Source organism: Microcaecilia unicolor, chromosome 14 (assembly GCF_901765095.1).
Source record: "Microcaecilia unicolor chromosome 14, aMicUni1.1, whole genome shotgun sequence".
Classification (NCBI taxonomy): Eukaryota; Metazoa; Chordata; class Amphibia; order Gymnophiona; family Siphonopidae; genus Microcaecilia; species Microcaecilia unicolor.
The window spans coordinates 53,427,732-53,449,660 of NC_044044.1; the positions used below are offsets into that span (position 1 = coordinate 53,427,732).

The 21,929-nt window shown below is 46.6% G+C and overlaps 1 protein-coding gene across 3 annotated transcripts in view; it reads right to left on the minus strand.

Annotated features, from left to right (window-relative positions):
- IGSF9 (immunoglobulin superfamily member 9) overlaps nucleotides 1–21,929 on the minus strand; it is a 148,227-nt gene that overhangs the window by 27,043 nt on the left and 99,255 nt on the right. For 2 of the 3 annotated variants that reach the window (XM_030187924.1, XM_030187926.1), the window contains exons 8-15: nucleotides 12,352–12,497; nucleotides 11,589–11,731; nucleotides 11,302–11,442; nucleotides 2,651–2,767; nucleotides 1,899–2,049; nucleotides 1,267–1,390; nucleotides 858–1,033; nucleotides 237–487 (exon numbers count right to left, since the gene is read on the minus strand). In XM_030187924.1, the coding sequence (XP_030043784.1) occupies nucleotides 237–487; nucleotides 858–1,033; nucleotides 1,267–1,390; nucleotides 1,899–2,049; nucleotides 2,651–2,767; nucleotides 11,302–11,442; nucleotides 11,589–11,731; nucleotides 12,352–12,497 (1,249 nt within the window). The remainder of the gene's footprint in view (nucleotides 1–236; nucleotides 488–857; nucleotides 1,034–1,266; nucleotides 1,391–1,898; nucleotides 2,050–2,650; nucleotides 2,768–11,301; nucleotides 11,443–11,588; nucleotides 11,732–12,351; nucleotides 12,498–21,929) is intronic. The other variant, XM_030187925.1, reaches the window with a different exon arrangement.

Consider the following 21,929-nt stretch of genomic DNA (forward strand, 5'->3'; position numbering starts at 1 on the left):
TGAAAAAGGTGTGAGCAAAATTTCTTTCTCCCTCCTGAAATGTGGTCATATGATTTCTTTTGTCCAATCACAACCCCTGGCCCTCTACAATAATCTCTCTGGAAGGGGGCAGTTAATGCCTTGGTTGGGTCCCTCTGGACATTACTAGTGGCACTCAAATCCTACACAAAAGGCATTAGCTGCTATGTGTCCATGGGTAAAAGGCCTGATGCCCATTGGGATGTTCTCCCTTCTACCTTGATGAGCCCTGGCACGAGCAGCCGAGTCTCAGTTCCAGAGATGGAGACTCCTAGCAGTTCCCAGCCCTCCCCAGCCTGGCGAAACTCCAGGGCGTAGCCAGTGAGGGCCCCTGGGCTTTGCAATGGTGGCTCCCAGAGCAGGATTACACCTCGGGAAGTCTCATTGGCAGTTAGGAAGCGAGGAGGAGACACGAGGCGACGAGGGTCAGTGTTGGACATTTCTGGAATCAAAGTCGTCACTGGAATACCTGTATGACCCGGGAATAAAACAGAAACAGTGAAAAAATATTAAAATACAATCAGTGGAAAAAACAGACTTATGGAAGAACTTTGAATCTATAGGGCTGGAGAGATTAGCTAAGGATAGGAAGGCTCAGGGGATGGACACATGGATACAGAACCTGTCACCTCTAGGACTGAAGTATTCAGGGAATAGACACATGGATATAGAGCCTGTCACTTTTAGGACCAGAGAGCTCAGGAGTGGGCACAAGGATATAAAGCTTATAAAGCTTGTCACCTCTAGAACTGGAGGGTTCAGGTGATGGGCACATGGATATAGAGAGTCTCCAAAACTGAATGGTTTGGTCACTTTCTCTGACGGAATGCAGGACTTACTGAGAGGATATCTTGTTAATATCTCACTGAATGGACCACTCCCCAACTTGTTCTGAGAGAGAACGCTGAATTGGTAGCCAGTGTCGGGTTGAAGGTTCTCTACCAGGAAGTGCTCTTCTCCAACAGGCACAGTCAAAGTAATCCAGTTGTGATGTCCACGGTTCAGACGCTTTACCCTGCGAGTAGAATGAGTACATTACAAAAGAAGAACCTGAAAGGGTGGGGGGCGGTGGGGAGGGGGAAGGCAGCACGGGGACAAAGAAAGAGAGGTAGAGAGAGGACAACAGGCAAAGCTGAACAAAAAAAGAAACAGAAAAAAGCCAATGAGAAGAGAATAAAAGAATGGAATCGGAAGACCAAGCAATGCATTGGAAATGAAGGACACACAGACACAGTGGCATAGACTCACACAGGCGCGTACCAAACGCTGAACCTCTGAAGGTAGCCACCATCAAAGCCTGGCACCCAGGAGACATTTACTGAAGCCACTAAGGGCACTGCTGAGATATTGGTCACTGCGTGAGGGCTGGTACCTGCAGGACAGAGACATCAGGGGCTGTGTCAGATGCAGAGAGCATATCCTGCCGTGAAGAATGGACACTGGTCTAAGAAGTCCTCAGCAGCCATTCATTCAACAAGATACATGTCAAGCAGCACCAGTGATTCTCTGTAGTGATCACACAGGGCAATACTGCCTGCATAGAGTAACAGTGATCTCACAGGGCAGCCTGAGACACCAATTCCACAAATCACAATACCAAGGATAAAAGTGAGGCACGGGATGATGAGGGGATGAAAGACAACTCCAGCAGGCACCAGACAACTGAATGATGGGACATGTTTAGAAGGTTTCCACCGTATAATTAAGCTCTTTACAGAAACCAGAGGGCTGATTCTATTCCTGCCCGTCAATTTTGCAAGGTTAATTCTGCACAAACCCTTCTTTATAGCAAATGTTTGGCCTCAACCTAGCTGCTATCCTCATGCCTCTTGATGCCCTGGGCAATGCTGGAAAACACAGAATCACAAACGGAGCATTACCGAGGACAGAGACTGAGGTCAGAGCGTTGATCCTGGCCAAGTGATTGGCTGCCGTACACTCCCAGGTGCCGTGGTCCTCTTTGGTAAGGGGCTTGAAGACGAGGCTGCTGTTTGTGTCTATCCGGGCACGGCTCTTCCCAGCATTTCTCAGCTGTGCAGCAAAAACAGCCAGTCATCATTCATGTAGGAGACAGGTGGGGGGGCAGGGGGAATAATCAGGAGATAGTATGGGGGAGGGAGGAAAGGGAGGTTACTGTTTTACATAGCTCAGCTAACACATGAAATAAGCAGGGGAAGACAGAAAAAAAACAATCCAGTCAGTTGTAATGCTGTTATCATGAACAGACCTGCATTTATGCCACCCTGCAGATGGATAATCCTGACCAAGATTTCCAAAACTCCATGCCTATCCCCCCCCTCCATTATCATGAAAGGATAGTGTGTATGGGGATTTAGTCTGCACTCAAGCCCTGTCCCCCCCCTCCTGGAGCTTCTGTTCATAGGGCAGGAATCGTGAGGACAGGCTTTATCTCTACACGCACTGCAGGAGGATCTGCTACCTCAGCAGAGGTCTAGGACTGTGGTTGATGATAGGAATGAAGGGCTTGAAGATTTGTGGGATGAGAAGGGTACAGCCCAGCAGCAGCTGAAATCCGTAACTGGTCACCAGGGTAATTTTACCCCTAGTTGGTCCCTGTGTATCACTGTGCCACAGTACAGATTCCGCTCCTTGATTCTATTCTGTATCTTACCTTTCTCCATGTGACAGTTGGTGGAGGGTCCCCTGCTGCAGAGCACAGGATTACCAGCTCCCTCCCCACCTCCTGCAGGTATTCCTCTTTAGGGACATCCAGGAAAACTGGAGGATCCTAAAACAAAACATTGTCATACTGTGGATCACTCTTAGGAGAGGAAGGGAGAGAGAAAGATAGACAGATGGCAAAAAAAAGAAAATGAGGAAGGAGAGTGGTGAGGGGGGGATAGAAGAAGAAACAGAAAGTGAAGGGAAAGGAGAAGTGAAAAATCTCTCTCCAATAATGAAGCCACTAAATCATTTCCCAGGTGAGATGATGTTATGTCCCTGTTCTAATTAAATCAGTTTGAGACCTGGTAAGTCAAGTTTCTGTTCACACTATAGCAGTGGCATAGCCATGGCTGGGCCTGGATGAGTACGGGTAGGGTTACCATTTTGTGTCCTCTGAAAAAGAGGACACATGTCACGCCCCCTACCCCGCCCCCGCCACGCCTCATGCCCCGCCCCCTTCAGGTCCGGGTTCCGGCCCTATTCCCCCCCCCGTCACATAGTCCCCTCCCCCCATCACATACCCCCCCTCACTTACTGTCTAGCCCTGGTGGTCTAGTAGCGTCTTCTCTTCGGGGCAGGAAAGAGCCCCCTCTTTCCTGCCCGGAGCGCTGCCTGCCCTTGCCTGCTGCATCCTCCTCGGTATGGCTGGGGATTCAAAATGGCCACCGAGAGTTGAAGCGGCCTCGCGAGAGTTCAACTCTCGGCGGCCATTTTGAATCCCCAGCCAGACCGAGAAGGATGATAGACAGGGGAGGCAGCGCTCCGGGCAGGAAAGAGGGGGCTCTTTCCTGCCCCGAAGACGTCACTAGACCACCAGGGAACATGGTAAGGAAGGGGAGGGGACGGGAGACCAGGTCACCAGACCCACGGCGCCGATCGCCCGCCCACACGCCCACCGCACGCACGCGCCTGCCCGCACCCGCGCCCACGTTTGTCCAGAAATCCGGACAAACGTGGGCGGGGGCAAAATCCGCCGGACGCCCCGGACATGCCCTCAAAAAGAGGACATGTCCGGGGAAATCCGGACGTATGGTAACCCTAAGTACGGGCCCACCCACTTTGGACTCAGACCCACCCAGCAGCAGCACAGCAGCGATGTGACTGGTGAGGATCCCAAAGCTCCGCCAGCTGAAGACTCCCGGCATCTCTCCATCCAGGAGATTGGGGGGGGGACTTAACTGCACTCCCCCGGTACCTTTAAATCTTTAGTTCTTTGCCAGCAGCGATGAGCAATACATTACCCCTGCTTGCGCCAGCTCCGAGCCTTCCCTCTGAACCAACTTCCTGTTCACGGGATCAGGAAGTTGCATCAGACGGAAGGCTCGGAGTTGGCGCAAGGGGAATGAGCTCCTGTTCGTCACTGATGAAGAACTTTAAAAGTACTGGGGAGACTGGGGGAGTGGAGTTAAGTGACCCCCCATTGCCTGGAGGTGGAAGTAAAGAAGCTGGGTAGGGGGAGGGCGGGATTGTCACACCAACCACTTTTGGCTCAGGTCCACCCAAAATTGGGTGTGTGGCTATGCCCCTGCGCTGTAGATGCCCCAGAAATCTAACTAGCAACCTGATAGGCCAAAGTTACAGATAAAGGCTTCATGAATGCAGAAGGTCCCTTTCCAGGCTTGAATCAGCATGTGGGGGTCTCTGTCCATGATTTATCCAGAGTGTGTTCTCTCATCAGGACTAACTCAACACATTCTCTTTCTAGCAGATGATGCTTCTTACCATGGGTGTAGTTTAGGGAGTGAGGGGGGCATTGTCCCCCCAAACAAGCTGCCTGTCTGGCCTATCAACCTCCCTCCCCATGGGATCTGGTGCTATTCTCTCCCTTCCTGCTTCCTGCGCCGCTGCCCTCGTTTAATCTTCTGCGCCTCCAGCAGTGTCAGTGAACTAAGCACACTGCCTTTGGCGGCCCCAGACGCTTTCTGCCTAAGTGGGACAGGAAGTTGCAGCAGAAGGAACTGGAAAGCTTCCAGGACCACGAAAGGCAGCAGTGTGTTCACTTCACTGACGCTGCCTGTGGCAGGAAGATTAAACAGCAGCAGCGGTGTAGGGAGCGGGAAGGGAGAGAATAGTACCAGATCCTGCAGGGGGATGGGGTGGAGGAAGCAAGGAACGCTGCACCCACCAATTGTGGGTGGGGGGAGGGGGAGAACCGCCACATCAGCAGGGGTGGGAGGGAAGGAGGGCTAGAGATGCCAGACTGCAAAGGGGGGGGGGGGGGCAAAGGAAGGAGAGAGGTGACAGACCATGGGGGAGGGGAGGATGGAATATCAGAGAGATGCCAAACCTTGGGGGGGGGGGGGGGGGGAGGGAAGGGATGCTAGAATGTGGGTTTGGGTGGGGTAGGTAAGGGACGTGAATGAGATAGATGCCAGAAAGACACCGGGGGGGGGGGGGAGGACATTGATGCTAGACAGTGAGGTAGGGTGTGGTGTGATGGGGGAAGGGAAGGATATAGATGCCAGATTGCAGGGGGAGGGAAGAAGAGAAGGGAAGGGATTGATGCCTTACTTGGGGGGGGGGGGGAGAAGGTAAGGAGAGAGATGACAGACTAGGGAGGAAGGGGGAAGAGCAGGAGATGGATGGGGCTAGGGGGTGGGGGAGAGGTACAGAGTAGAAGATAGGGCTACGAGGTGTGGGAGGGGAAGGAGCAGGAGATGGTTGGGGGTGGCAAAGGAACAGGAGATGGATGGGGCTAGAGGGGTGGGTAGAGGGGAGGGGAACAAAGTAGAACAGAGCAGGAAATTATGGATAGGGAAGATGGAGTGGGAATTTGAGTGGATAGTGAATACTAGGCAGTTTTAATATGAGAGGGGGTATATTAATGGGTTGGGAGAATGAGTGAGGGTGTGAAATGAGGGATATGAGAAGAAGGGCAAGAAAAGGGAATGACGTGGGGAAAAGTTGAGACATAATATGAATAACCTGGAAGACAAGAGAGAGGATGAGAGGCATTGAAAAGGGATGGAGGTACTGGGGTGGGGTATGAGAAGAAAGGGATGGGTCTCTGAATGGGGTTGCGTGAGGGTGAAAATGGGTTTAAAAAGATGGTAAAAGAGAGGCTATTGGGCATGGGGTATAGGGTAAGAAACAGAAGAATGGCCTTGGAGGCAAGGGAAGGAAGGAGAGACAAGGACGGAGCTGGGACTGATAGGTGGACGAGATGCAGTGGAGGATAGATGATGGCTAAGAGGGTGAGTACAGAGAATGTGAATGGGGAAATATGGAAGTGGGTGAAAGATGTGAGAGGGGTTTAGGAGACTGGGTGAGGGAGAGACAGAGGGGGCAATGGGAGTGCTGGAGAAAGAATGAGAGGGAAAAAACATAAAATGAAAGATCAGTGCCAGACAGATGTAAAGAAGGAAAGGAAGAAGACAAGAGGAGAGAAAACATGGAAAATCCAACCTGGGAAAAAAAACATTTAGAAGACTGACATATGGAGAGTAGAAAAGAGACTGGGACCAGCACAATTAGAACAAATTAAATGCTCAGACAACAAAGGTAGAAAAAAATATTTGTATTTAATGCTTTTTAAGAACTGAGATGTGCCTGCGTTGTGAAATGTACATTTTTTCTATTTTTGTATTTTGCAGAGTACAAGAGAAAATACACTTCTGTTTCTCTTTTACCAGTGTTTGCAATGTTTACAGAGTCTGGCTTTCTTGTATGCATGTTTTTTGTGGTTCCCTATTTTGTATCAAGTGAGGTTCTCTCCATGTTCTGCATGGAGCTTAGCTGAAATTGGGTGGCAGAGCAGATGGGAGAAGAGGGGTTGGTGGTTGGGAGGCGAGGATAGTGGAGGGCAGACTTATACGGTCTGTGCCAGAGCCGGTGATGGGAGGCGGGACTGGTGGGTTGGGAGGCGGGAAATACTGTTGGGTAGACTTGTACGGTCTGTGCCAGAGCCGGTGATGGGAGGCAGGACTGGTGGTTGGGAGGCGGGAAATATTGCTGGGCAGACTTGTACGGTCTGTGCCAGAGCCAGTGATGGGAGGCGGGACTGGTGGTTGGGAGGCGGGAAATACTGTTGGGTAGACTTGTACGGTCTGTGCCCTGAAAAAGGCAGGTACAAATCAAGGTAAGGTATACACATATGAGTTTATCTTGTTGGGCAGACTGGATGGACCATGCAGGTCTTTTTCTGCCGTCATCTACTATGTTACTATATGTGTGACTGAGGTGATGGATTCTGCTAGCGTGTAGTGTCTGTGTAACAGTCCAGCTTGTTCCAGTTTTCCAGTAGCAGGTATATTGGTGCTCTAGGGTCCAGAGTAATATTTATAGCACTGTCTGTCTATAGGTGGGTTAGGGCTGTGTTAAGTTTTCTGAATAGGTTTCAGTATCTTTGGCAAGATTTTGTGCTATTTCATAAAATGTCTGGCCCTATTTGAAAGCAGCCCTGATATATTCCATCATCTTTATAACACCAGGCTTCCCAAGGTAGATTACAACAACAGTTAAGATGAACCCATCAGGAAAAAGGATATACTACCTGAAATTTGGCCATCTGTATTGTATACAGTGTATTTATTTATTTTATTTTTTAGTGTACAAAAATGAGCACAAAATACAGAGTTTAAAATTGCAGTTTCTACCAGCTATAATAATTTTAAAGATGTTTTAGTGATATTCAATTGTTATTTCACGATATTTATACCTATATGGGAAGCTTTCAAACAAATTAAAAAGCTGTCCAATAAGTAAAAAACAAAAACAAAAACTTTTGACCTCTACTTTTTAAGGCACTACCTATCCAATTGAAACAGCTTTAGACGTGTTACATTACAGATGGACAAACAGTAAAGAACAACAACGTGCATGCAGCAGCTCATAGGTTTGCTTCCTTTGGTTTGAGTGTACTAGAGGAGATGATAGCTATGCGGGGGAGTGAAAACATAGTAACATAGTAAATGACGGCAGAAAAAGACCTGCATGGTCCATCCAGTCTGCCCAACAAGATAAACTCATATGTGCTACTTTTTGTGTATACCTTACCTTGATTTGTACCTGTCCTCTTCAGGGCACAGACCGTATAAGTCTGCCCAGCACTATCCCCGCCTTCCAACCACCAGCCCCGCCTCCCACCACCGGCTCTGGCAAAGACCATATAAGTCTGCCCAGCACTATCCCCGCCTCCCGCCACCGGCTCTGCCACCCAATCTCGGCTAAGCTCCTTAGGATCCATTCCTTCTGAACAGGATTCCTTTATGTTTATCCCACGCATGTTTGAATTCTGTTACCGTTTTCATTTCCACCACCTCCCACGGGAGGGCATTCCAAGCATCCACTACTCTCTCTGTGAAAAAATACTTCCTGACATTTTTTTTTAGTCTGCCCCCCTTCAATCTCATTTCATGTCCTCTCGTTCTACCGCCTTCGCACCTCCGGAAAAGGTTTGTTTGCGGATTAATACTTTTCAAATATTTGAACGTCTGTATCATATCACCCCTGTTTCTTCTTTCTTCCAGAGTATACATGTTCAGGTCATCAAGTCTCTCCTCATACGTCTTGTAACGCAAATCCCTTACCATTCTCGTAGCTTTTCTTTGCACCTCTTCAATTCTTTTTACATCCTTCGCAAGGTACGGCCTGCAAAACTGAACACAATACTCTAGGTGGGGCCTCACCAACGACTTATACAGGGGCATCAACACCTCCTTTCTTCTGCTGGTCACACCTCTCTCTATACAGCCTAACAACCTTCTAGCTACGGCCACCACCTTGTCACACTGTTTCGTCGCCTTCAGATCCTCAGATACTATCACCCCAAGATCCCTCTCTCCATCCGTACCTATCAGATTCTCCCCGCCTAACACATACATCTCCCGAGGATTTCTATTCCCTAAGTGCATCACTTTGCATTTCTTCTCATTGAATTTTAATTGCCAAACCTTAGACCATTCTTCTAGCTTCCTCAGATCCTTTTTCATGTTTTCCACTCCCTCCCGGGTGTCCACTCTGTTACAGATCTTAGTCTCATCCGCAAATAGGCAAACTTTACCTTCTAACACTTCGGCAATGTCACTCACAAATATATTGAACAGAATCGGTCCCAGCACCAATCCCTGAGGCACACCACTACTCACCTTTCCCTCCTCCGAGCGAATTCCATTCACCACCACCCTCTGGCTTCTGTCCATCAACCAGTTCCTAATCCAGTTCACCACTTCAGGTCCTATCTTCAGCCCATCCAGTTTATTTAAGAGCCTCCTGTGGGGAACCGTGTCAAAAGCTTTGCTGAAATCTAAGTAGATTACGTCCATAGCTCGTCCCTGATTCAATTCTCCTGTCACCCAATCAAAGAACTCAATGAGATTCGTTTGGCACGATTTCCCTTTGAGATTAACCAAATTGGCTTCCTTGCTTACCGTGGATTAGATCATTTCAAACTGCTTGGTCCCGACTCCCAAGTCTCCAGATGGTCACGGACGGTGTCCTTTGACTGCCGCATCCTGCGTACGCGGAAACAGCAAGTTGAATCAGAGTAGGTGGGACGTGGCAGGCAGCAGAAAGACTCAGACGCCCGGATGCCGGCATCCTCTCCTAACCACTGCCTACAGGTACGACGGTAACGGTTTGGTCCGGAGGACTGCGGGGGGGGGGGGGGGGGGGGGGGGGAATGAGGTTGAGGGAGGGAGGGAGGAGTGGATGCGAGAGGGAAACTGAAAGCGGACAAAAAGTTCAACGGATGGAGCAGCACAGGAAGGACAGCAACAATTCTTACCAGAAGCAGAGGGTGCACTTCTAGCAAGTTCAGCCCAGCAGTCCTGCCTCTTCTAAGGTAAACTTCCGGGCCGGCCCTGCACACAGGAAGCAGTAGCGGCAGACAGAGAGACGTGGTCCTGCGCCTCTGCCTTGTTTGTTTATTAGCGAGGTGCAACAGGAGGGTCACAAAAGACTGGGTGGGCCTGAGCCAACATTGGGTGGACCTGTGCCCACCCAGGCCCACCCGTAGCTACGCCCCTGGAACACACTATCAAAAGACTTGAAAACCATATACACTTCAGAAAGACACTCAAGATCCACCTATTGAAAAAGTCATACCCTATAGATCCAACGTAAATGCCTGATCTCTGTGACACAACAACGCTAATGTTCGTAATGGCCATCACCGAACTCTCCCGTGAAACGATTCCTCTATGTGGTCCTACCACACGAAACTTACCCTATCACAACTTCACCTTGTATTTGTATACACTGAAGTCTGCAACTGCTCTCCGGCACTATGTAAGCCACATTGAACCTACAAAGAGGTGGGAAAATGTGGGGTACAAATGTAACAAATAAATAAACATAATTTAAATCAAATAATTTTTGTGGAGTTAAACGAGTGTTGGCAGGTTGTTTTTTTTGTTTGTATTGCTTGCCCGAGTAGTGTTTAGAGTGAGAGGACCTCCTTACCCTCCCTTCCTGATCAGGAGGCCCTTTTCTTTTGGTTCCCTTGGGGAGTGCAATCTCATCCCTCGCTTCAGGCAACAGAGTGCTATAAGCTGCCCCTGGGGGTAAGTACTATCAGTGAAGGGGGCCAAGAGAAAAAAACGTTATGCCTGAGGAGTGAGTGCTGCCTCTGGGGAAGGAGGGCTAGGAAAAATATTGCTGCCTGTTGGGTGGGTATTTTTTTTTTTCTATCCATGTGGCATGGTATGGAGAGTTAATGGTAAGGAGGGAGAAGAGCTGGGATTTGGAGGAGGGTGCTAGTGTAAGGCCTAGGGGAGAGGCAAAGTGCAGTCTCCTTTTGCTAACTCATGTGAATGTGAGAGGGGGCATAGTGAGAGAAATTTCCCATGACGTTTGCTCATTTCAGTTAAAAAATATATATATATCTTCATTGTTTTGATATGTTGGTTCATATTCAGCATTCTGAGATTAGAAACTTTTTACCAGATCTTATTGAAAAAAAATTGAAAACTTTATTAGACAACTGATATGATGTTTAATTTGTTTTTAGTTAGATTGTATATTTGAAGTTGTTTCTGTTATTGATTTTTGTTCAGTTGTAAACCGTGGTGAACCCGTATGGGGATATGGTGGTACACAAACAACACATTGATGTTGACACTGACATTTAGTCTGGTGTGTGTTTGTGTTTGTCTGTTGTTTTTTAAAATAACCATAATGAATATGTATGAGATACATATATGCAAATGAATATGCTGATAATATGCAACCCACACCCTTTTGCCCCCCCCCCCCCCCCCCCCCCAAAATGAAACAGTCAAACTACACCTATGCTCTGGAGATGTGTAGCATCCTCCAACAGTAATTACAGTTCTCTCATCCTCAGAGAAAGTAAGATATACCTGCAGCTGCACATATTGAATATCAAGGGTTTAGGCTACAGATTCTGTGAATGCAGAAACAGCTGTGGGCTTCTGTTTACATGCTGAGAGGCTGCTGCCGCTTCCTGTGGCTGATATTGGATAGACACACAGTGTAGACTCTTTTCCGAAGCGGATCTGAGGTGACTGCCACACTTGGGGAACGGGCACTTAATGCAACCATGTGCAGAAGGACGGCACAATCCTGATTTTATTACATTTTATTTAATAGATAAGTACTTTTGGAACCCTCCTTCTCCACACTCCACTATCGCCATACCTTCAGCAGGACCCGGGTGGGCACAGACTCCCCGGCTGTGCCATAGCTGTTGTAAGGTGTGCAGGCATATAGGCCCAGAGCATCATCATTCCCTGTTGCTATGACAACCGAGCTATCAGCATCCAAGTACCAACCGGGATACTTTGGGAGGAAGACAGAGAGAGAGAGAGAGAGAGCTTGGTTAGTCTATCGGTGACCTTTGTGTTCTGGGCAGGAGAGAACAAAAGGCTGAGATATGAAGAGAAAAGATTGAACAGGAACATTCTAGAAATTCTAGCTCTTCTCACCTTCTCTAGCTCCAGAGGGTGGCCATCTTTGGTCCAGTTGACAAACAGCAACGGTGGGTTGGCTCTCACGGGACACTTTATCACTCCCTTCATTCCCACTGGCAGGTGGGTCTCCAATGGCATATCAATCACTTGTGCTGGGTCTGTGGAGGATGGGCCATACAAGATGAAAATCTCGGTCAGTGTGTCTTAGCACAGCAGCATGGTGGAAGTGAGAAAGGGGGGGGGAGGGAGGGAAGGAAGGGGTCAATAAGACAAAAGGTTGCTGGGAGACAGAAAGAAGGAAAAAAGAAATATTGAGAGCAGTAAGGATAGAGGAAAGAAAGTCAGAGATCAGAAGAAGAGAGGGAAGGAGCTAGAGGAGTAAGAAGAAACAGAAAGACAGGAGGAAGAGTGGAAAAGGAGATGTGAAAGGAAAAAGGGAGACAAGGAGGAACATAATGAAGGTGGTGAAAGATGAGGGTTTAATTATGAGATCCAGGAACAAAACAAATAGTGATAGTTTTAATTCTTTCCAAGTTTGCATCACCTACATCAGTGGTTCCCAAACCTTTTCGGTTCACGGCACCCTTAGTTTCTGAGCAATTTTTTGCGGCATATCCCTCCCCCCCTGCAATATAGGCCTCCACTCCACCACACAGGTCTCCCTTTCCCTGCAGCCTCCTCCTCTCACTCCAGCACACCTCTCCAGGGTTGGGGAGGAGAGAAAGAGGGCAAAATGGAGCACACAAAAGGGAGCTGGCAATCTGACAGAATGACTTACAAAGCACCGTGAGGTAGGCTGAGGCAGACGGGGACTTCCACAGGCCATTGCTGGGGACACATGTGTACTTCCCAGAATCTTCTGCGGCAGCCTGCTGGAGCAAAAGACTTCCATCTACCAAGACACGAACCCGAGACTGCAGGTAGCTGAAAACAGATACAAGGGAATAAATCACTCCCTGGTTTTAGGGGGACGTTTTCAAATGTGTCTCTCAGTATCTACACTGCTTTCAGCTTACTGTATAACATTTTCCAATATGTTTTGGGCAAGACACCACTTACGGGCTAACACAGTGTCATCTTGTGCAGCATCAGAGCAAGCGAAAAGAGACGTGCATAGTATTTTTGTACTGTAAGACGTGCTTTCACAAAAGCTATCTGTTCCAACCTGAAAGTCCTAAGAAATAGGAGGCTATAACTGATGGGTTGTGGGAAGCAGAAGACAGACAGCCAGGAATACAAAACTTGAGATGCTGCAGACCTATTCTGAGTGAAAGCAGAACAAACATAACCATGCTTATTTCACCTTCCTAAGCAAGGTTTCCCAGTACACCACAGACAGACAGATGGCAAGCACAGGAAAGAATCCACAGACTTTTTGTTCAGGAAATAAGCAATCCAAGACTTCCGAGGGACAGAGCAGACGGATCTGCTGAGCTTTTTCTTACTGCACTTTTGAGTTTTGCGCACAATTCTGTTCAACGCATCTCAAAAAAGAATATAGTGGAACTAGAAAAGGTACGAAAAAGGGCAACCAAAATGACTAAGGAAATGGAAGAACCCTCATATGAAGAAAGGCTAAAGAGGTTAGGGCTCTTTAGCTTGGAAAAGAAATGGCTGAGGGGGGATATGATAGAGATTTACAAAATCCCGAATGGAGTGGAACGGGTAAACATGAATCGATTGTTTATGCTGTCAAAAACGACAAAGGCTAAGGGGCACATCATGAAGTTATAAATTAGTATATTTTGCATTATGTGGGAAAGCGCGGGGTACAAATGTAATAATAATTAAGGGAAGGAATTTTTGAATTTGAACTGCATCTAAAGATGAGTTATATTCAGGTACAGTAAGGTGTTTTTCATATCCCTGGAGGGCTTACAATCTAAGTCTCTGCCTGAAGCAGTGACGGCCCAAGATCACAAGAAGCTGCAGTAAGATCTGATCTGGCCTTCCCTGGTTCTAGGCCTGCTGCTCTCTACACATTAGACTCCTCCTCCTCGGTGGTCACTAGCATGGAATCTTGGTACTTCCTAGGATTAGGCCAGGTACTTGTGTCCTGGATTGGTAGGGGAAAGATGGTGAAGAGCATGTGGGGGGAGGGGGTAGCAGTGAAGGTAAGAAGGAGGATCATGCCAGAGGGGAGCAGAAAGGGCTTGTCAGTCGTTCATTTATTTGTTACATTTGTATCCCACATTTTCCCGCCTATTTGCAGGCTCAATGTGGCTTACAATTTATCCGTCATGACATGTCATTTCAGAATACATATACAATTGGTGATATATAAAGAACATGAATGTTAAATAACAGTCATTGAAGCACAGAACCCCGAAAGCATGAAGACATCAGGGTAGTCACCCTTACTTGTCCCACCCTAGAAGCAGCCTAGAATTTGGGTCATTATCAGTGGCGTTCCGCCCCGGGTGCACGCCGCTGGGGAGGGGCTCTTTCGCGGGGGGGGGGGGGCGATCCTGGAACTCGGAGGGAGGGGTGGACCCTCAAACTCGGAGGGAGGGAGGGAGGGGTGGACCCTGGAACTGGGAGGGAGGGAGGGGGCGACCCTGGAACTGGGAGGGAGGGGGGGGACAACCCTGGCACACACTCTCTCTAACAGACACACTCGCACCCAGTCTCACTGTCTCTCTCTCATACACACACACTCGCACATTCACTCTCTCTCTCTCACACAGTCACTCTCACAGACACTCTCTCAAACATACACTCCGAGGAAAACCTTGCTAGTGCCCGTTTCATTTCTTTCAGAAACGGGCCTTTTTTACTAGTGAATGAATAAATAAATAAAATAAATTCTGTCACTGTTTCTGTCCTCACCACCTCCATAGGAAGGGTATTCCAGGCATCTACCACCCTCTCTGTAAAAAAAGTATTTCCTAATGTTACTCCAAAGTCCACTGTCCTGCAACTTCCAAACTGTTCAAATCTTTCATTGAGCAAAGTCATTGCACCATCCAAAACTGTAAAGAAGAAATTTATTTGAAATTTATCTTAAGGCGATTGAGGTGATTCGTCTTTCTGTTCGTACTGGAATCATTTGGATGTCAAAGCAGTGACAACAATTTCACCAGTACTCTGAATGATCTTACTGAGGGGATTGATCTGATTCGAAAGGTCATACCCACTGGATGAGAGAGTACAGGAATTGGAAATCCTTCACTTTGCTGCTCAAAATCTGTGCTTTATACTTCAATTCACTGTCATACATGTCGCTAAGTATTTCATACAGAGCATCACAGACATCATAGATTTCTCCAATTTAGAGGAGAAATCTATGAAGCCCCTTTTAGAGTACCATGTGCGAGACCGCACCTACGGAAAGATATAAACAGGATGGAGTCGGTCTAGAGGGCGGCTGCAAAATTAGTAAGCGGTCTTGAACACAAAAAATATAGGGACAGGCTTATGAACCTCAACATGTATATGCTGGAAGAGAGGAGGGAGAAAGGAGATATGATAAAGACATTTAAATATCTCAAGGGAATTAATCTACAGGAAGTGAGCCTTTTTCAGCTGAAGGAAAGCTCTGGAACGAGGGGGCATATGATGAAGTTAAGAGGGAATACGCTTAGGAGTGATCTAAGAAAGCATTATTTCACAGAAAGGGTGGTGGAAGCGTGGAATGGCCTCCCGGTGGAGGTTGTGGAGTGTGTCAGAATTTAAAAAGGCATGGGATAAGAATGTGGGATTGCTTAGGAAAAGGAAGAGTTAGGGGGTTACAGAGGATGGGCAGACCGGATGGGCCATTTGGCCTTTATCTGTTGTCATGTTTCTAAATTGGAGCCTGAATAGCCACAGATCAGCAATGTGCCTTTCCCGAATTTCTGAACACAGACAGAGAGAGACAGGATGCAGTCTGTGGAAATCGAGTACATTTAACCACGGCCTTGGAAATAGTTCACTATAGTCCACTTTTTGGTTGTAGTACTTGCATGCACTAGAATTTATGGGATACAAATGCCTTTCTTTGGTGATACTAATTCTCATTTTGTCAGTGAGTTTCAAGCGAAAACAAGAAGAACTAGCCTTTGCACAAACAAAACAAAAGCACAAACAGCAAAGGTGACACAAAAATCCCAAAGCATCTTGTGTGGTGGAATGATTTATTTTAGGTATCAATCATTTGTTGTAGGTATCAATGACTCAACACGAGCCGTGTTTTGGTTGCAAGGTCTGCCTCAGGAGTCAATACCAACTGTCTCACTTGGTTAAAATATTCTTCCAAAATGAATATATCAAAGGAGAACTCTGTATGTAATCTACCTTATCGTAGCACTGGCTGTCAGCATTGTATCAAAGTACAAAAAATGTGAGGTTCAGCCATTTTGAAGAATCTGCTAGATCAAATGCCAATGAATCTAAAGTTGATGAAACGTTGGCCTAAGCTGTTCCGCCTCAAAAGGTTATCTAAAATATATGGTGGCTCATTTCACTTTTCCATGCTCATTGCTGTTCCTTTTGAGAAATCTTCATGATCATCAGTGATGTAACTGAGTGTTGGTTGGCTATGAGCTTCTTGGTTAGGCTTGGTTGTACTTGGTGGTACTTCATCCTGAAGGGTGCTTACCTGTCACTTTTAATTGTTTGATATAACTATAAAGTACCCCATATCTCGCCTCTGGATGGCCTCTTCTTTTGCCATATTCCTTTTCCTGTTTTCCCAACAGCTTCTTTTCCTTGCCATTGCAGCCAGTTTGGTTGAACTGCTTCGGTTGCACTCTGCTATGCACCTAAAAAATAACCCCCCTCTCTCTCTGTCTCTGCACCCTCTCTCCCATGTGCCCCCACCAGTCTCTCTCCCCAGAAGTCCTTGCCCCCTACCCCTTACAAGCCAACCACCCACCAACTCTTAATAACCCCCTCAATCAGCAGATGACCCTCCTACCTGTTGCCTCTCCTCAGCTTCCTGCCTGTCATTACCATTGCAGAAACTACCACTGCTCTATTTCTGCACATGTGATCACGTTGCTCTTACAGAAATCTGACAAATCCATAATGTATCCCAGAAGTATTTATTTAACTTCTTATATACCACCTGCAAGCCCAAAAGCCATTGAAGCAGTGTACATATTTTTCTCTCCATGGAAGAACTCACAATCTGAGTTTGTACCTGAGGCAATGGAGAGTTAAGTGACTTGAACAAGATCACAAGGAGTGACAGTGGGATTTGAACTGGCCCCCCTTGGTCCTCAGCCTACTGCTCTAACCATTAGACTACTACTTCACTACTTGAGTTTTCAAATGTCACACAGGACCTAATGAGATACTATCGTACTGTGACATATAGCTAGACATCTGAGCCAAGCAAACAAGATTTCAAGAGTCCAAGCCCTCATCTGTTGAAATGAGGTCTCAAGGGTAGGCTTTGTTTTTCTGATTTAGAAACGGCACTAAAGATGCACCTGAGCTCTTCCTGCCTGAAAGCTGCAAGTCTCTTCCTGCCTGTGCAAACAAATCAGAGAAAAAGCTTCTATTAATATCACTGCAAAACACACTTTGTGATTCTGATGCAAAAACGTTAGGGACTGGACACATATAAAAAGCTGGTGGAAATAGTCAGCACGCCACCTACTGACCGTTTCTCACTCTCAAGTTCTCAACCAGATCTTCTCAGGGTAGAATCCAGATATCCAGATCCATGGCTGAAAAATCAGTCACATCAGACAGGGAAGGTCTCAAACAGACCTCCCTGCCTTAAGGCAACAGGGATAGCTACCATTGAGCGAGCCTGGCAAAGGCCAAGGCCACCTACAGCAGAGGCATAGCTAGGTGGGGTGCCAGGGAGCAATGAACTTCTGCTGGTGCCAGTGTCTATTTAAAACAAATAGGAGGAAATATTTTTTCACTCAAATAACAGTTAAGCTCTGACACCTGTTGCCGGAGGATGTATAATAACGGTTAGCATATCTGGGTTCCATAGTCTGTTATTGAGATGGACATGGGTGAAGCCACTGCTTGCCCTGGGATTGGTAGTATGGAATGTTACTACTAATTGGGTTTCTGCCAGGTATTTGTGACCTGGATTGGCCACTGTTGGAAGCAGGATACTGGGCTAAATGGACCACTGGGCTGACCCAGTATAGCTATTCTTTTGTTCCTATGTAAGTTAATTTTTCAATTCTATCAGTACTCTGGCATGTATACCATCGGGTCCAGGCAATTTGCTACTCTTCAATTTGTCAAATTGCCCCGTTACATCTTCCAGGTTTACAGAGATTTGAGCTGGCCAAAACTGGCAAAACTTGTACAGGGGATTTTGTGCATCCCTGCTACCAGCACGTCTTCTGAGAGGGCTGTGGAAGACAGGAGAGCTAGACTGAATCCTAAGATTGAACATCCACAGATTAAAAAATCCTAACAGTGCTTCATAGGGCATATTTCTCTCCCACTAGGACATACAGAGTGGGTTGTATTTGTCCCTATGGACATTTTAACAGGGTAGATTAGGGTTCCTTGGGGTAGTAGAAGTCAGATATTGTTGGGGTTGGAAGCGTAGAGGGTGGCGAAGGAGATTATTTCAGATCGATTTTATTATTGTTTTCTATTTATGATTCATAAACAACAGTTGTACAGAATATTGTTCCTTTTTATACTTCAATAAAAATATTTAAATAAAAATAATGAGTGGAATGGATCGGGTGGATGTGAAGCGACTGTTCACGCTATCCAAAAATACTAGGACTAGAGGGCATGAGTTGAAGCTACAGTGTGGTAAATTTAAAACGAATCGGAGAAAATTTTTCTTCACCCAACGTGTAATTAGACTCTGGAATTCGTTGCCGGAGAACGTGGTACGGGCGGTTAGCTTGACGGAGTTTAAAAAGGGGTTAGCTAGATTCCTAGAGGACAAGTCCATAGACCGCTATTAAATGGACTTGGAAAAATTCCGCATTTTTAGGTATAACTTGTCTGGAATGTTTTTACGTTTAGGGAGCGTGCCAGGTGCCCTTGACCTGGATTGGCCACTGTCGGTGACAGGATGCTGGGCTAGATGGACCTTTGGTCTTTCCCAGTATGGCACTACTTATGTACTTATGTAAATAATAAGTGTTCGAGGCTTGTGCAGATGAGGACAGAGCCCATAGGGATAGGGACAAAGCCCACAGGGACAGGGCGGGGACATATCCTGTGGGAATGGAGCAGGGATGGCGGACAAGGATAAACTTTATCCCCATTGTAATTCACCGTGCTTTAACTGCAAGCACTCTCCATGTCCTCTCTCTGTCCATAAAGCAGATCAGTGGAAAACAAACACATACACTTTATTAATAGAACTAGTAAGAAATGCCCGTTTCGGGAAAAAATGAAACGGGCGCTAGCAGGGTAATCCCCCCCACCGTCCTCCCTCCGTCCCTCCCTCCCGAGTTCCAGACACCCCCTCCGTGCCACCCTTCCGAGTTCCACACCTCTCCTCTCCCTCCCTCCGTCCCTGAGTGACGTGGTTGCGAGTTTGCAAAGTTCAGTGCGCTCTTCCAGCAGCTGTCAGAGAATGTGTGGAAGTCGTCCGTTGTGTCTTCGCCGCCCCGCCCTCTGCGTCATCGTGTGTTGACACGAGGGCGTAGGTACAGTGACTGCAGGCCCGCCCCGCCGTCAATGTCATCGCGTTTTGACGCGAGGGCGGAGCTACAGTGACTGCAGCCTGCAGGCCAAACCGGATATCTCGGGCGCCTCAAGTTTCCGGCTTGAGGCTTCAATGGAACGTTGGAGGTGCCTTTTATATATATAGAAGATATCATCTGAAAAAACATGCCCGGCACAGGCCGTGTTTCGCCCAACAGGGCTGCATCAGGGGATATGCAGAAATAATGATGATTGATATATTCTCAAACACAATGTCATGGACCAGCACGACAAAAAACAATGTAGACACATCAGAGCAGTGGTATATCCTCGTGACTCAGAAACGCTAAAGGTTTGTTTTCCACTGATCTGCTTTGTTGCTTTCCATCTTGTAGTTTGCGGATCGACTGCCTTGCTGTTTTCTTGGACCCTCTTTCTGTCCATATCCAGCCCTATTCCTACTCCATACCGTGCAGGCAGTTAGTGTGGGATTTTTAGCATGCTGGCCATTTTTAGCCATGCAAACTGTAAACATATACTAACCGCTTAGCGCACCTTAGTAAACAGGCCCCTAAGTTCTATTCTAAATTACTGGCTGTTCACTTGCAAACTTAAGAAAACGGAATGGAGGAGTGGCCTAGTGGTTAGAACACTAGCCTGAGAATCAGGGATCAAATCCCACCTTTCCCACTGACTCTCTCTGTGATCCTGGGTAAGCCACTTCACCCTCTATTGCCTCATGTATGAACTTGGATTGTAAAGTCTCTGGTTCAGGAAGCTAACTATTACACCAGATTTGTAATTCAGCTTCAACTCAGACTTGGAAAGGTGAATAATTAAATCCAAATCCCTGGGTTGTTTTTTTTTTAGTTACATTTGTACCCCGCGCTTTCCCACTCATGGCAGGCTCAATGCGGCTTACATGGGGCAATGGAGGGTTAAGTGACTTGCCCAGAGTCACAAGGAGCTGTGCCTGAAGTGGGAATCAAACTCAGTTCCTCAGGACCAGAGTCCACCACCCTAACCACTAGGCCACTCCATTATTCCATTAAATCCAGGTTTGGAAATAGAATCTGCAGCTGTGAGAGCAGAAAATTGGATTGTTGGAGAACACTAGATGTGGTGTACTGAGATTTTAGCAAAGCTTTTTACTCAGTTTTACATAGGCATCTGATAAATAAACTGAGTGCTCTCATATGGGCCCTAAAGTGACTGACGGTTACAAACTGGTTGGGTGGAATGTGACAAAAGCTAGCGGTAAACAAAGTTCACTCTGAGGAAAGAGACGTTATAAGTGGTGTGCCACAAGGACCCTAGGCCTGTTCTTTTTAACATTTTTGTATGTGATATTGCTGACGGGCTGTCTGGAAAGGTTTGCCTCTTTGTGGATGATACCAAAATGGCCAATAAGGTAGACACCCCTGATTTTGTGGATAACGTAAGAAGGGATCTAATGAAGCTAAGATTTAATACTAAAAAATTCAGGGTCATGCAGTTGGTCTTGAAAAACCAAAGGAAGCAATCCAGCATAGGGGGTGAAGAACGTCTGTGCATGAATAAACAGGAGTGAAAAACAGGAAGAAAAGGTGATGGTAAAAGCCAGGAGGACACTTGGGTGCACAAGGAGAGGAATGGCCAGCAGAAAAAACGGAAGTGATAAGTCTCTAGTGAGACCTCATTTAGAGTATTGTGTACAGTTCCGGAGACTGCATCTTTAAAAGGATAAATACAAGATGGAGTTGGTCCAGAGGGCGGCTACTAAAATGGTCAGTGCTCTGTCATAAAGCTTATGGGGACAGATTTAAAGATCTCAATATGTATAATTTGGAATAAAACATGGAAAAGAAAATAAGATGATACCTTTTTTATTGGACATAACTTAATACATTTCTTGATTAGCTGTCGAAGGTTGCCCTTCTTCCTCAGATCGGAAATAAGCAAATGTGCTAGCTGACAGTGTATATAAGTGAAAACATTCAAGCATTACTATGACAGTCTGACAGGGTGGGAGGAGGGGGGGTGGGTAGGAAGTATGCATGGGGACATCAAAGCATATCATTGATATTCTAACAGGATGGGTGTGGATAGGTGAGGGGAGGCTGATCAACAGAGACATACCCCCCTCCTCCCACCCTGTCAGACTGTCATAGTAATGCTTGAATGTTTTCACTTATATACACTGTCAGCTAGCACATTTGCTTATTTCCGATCTGAGGAAGAAGGGCAACCTTCGAAAGCTAATCAAAAAATGTATTAAGTTATGTCCAATAAAAAAGGTATCATCTTATTTTCTTTTCCATGTTTTATTTTGTTTGATTTCTATAGATTCTACATGGAATGTTGCTATTCCACTAGCAACATTCCATGTAGAAGTCAGCCCTTGTAGATCACCAATGTGGCCGCGCAGGCTTCTGCTTCTGTGAGTCTGATGTCCTGCACGTACGTGCAGGACGTCAGACTCACAGAAACAGAAGCCTGCGCAGCCTTCTACATGGAATGTTGCTAGTGGAATAGCAACATTCCGTGTAGAATCTCCAATAGTAGCAACATTCCATGTAGAATCTCCAATGGTATCTATTTTACTGTCATAGTAATGCTTGAATGTTTTCACTTATATACACTGTCAGCTAGCACATTTGCTTATTTCCGATCTGAGGAAGAAGGGCAACCTTCGAAGCTAATCAAGAAATGTATTAAGTTATGTCCAATAAAAAAGGTATCATCTTATTTTCTTTTCCATGTTTTATTTTGTTTGATTTCTATAGATTCTACATGGAATGTTGC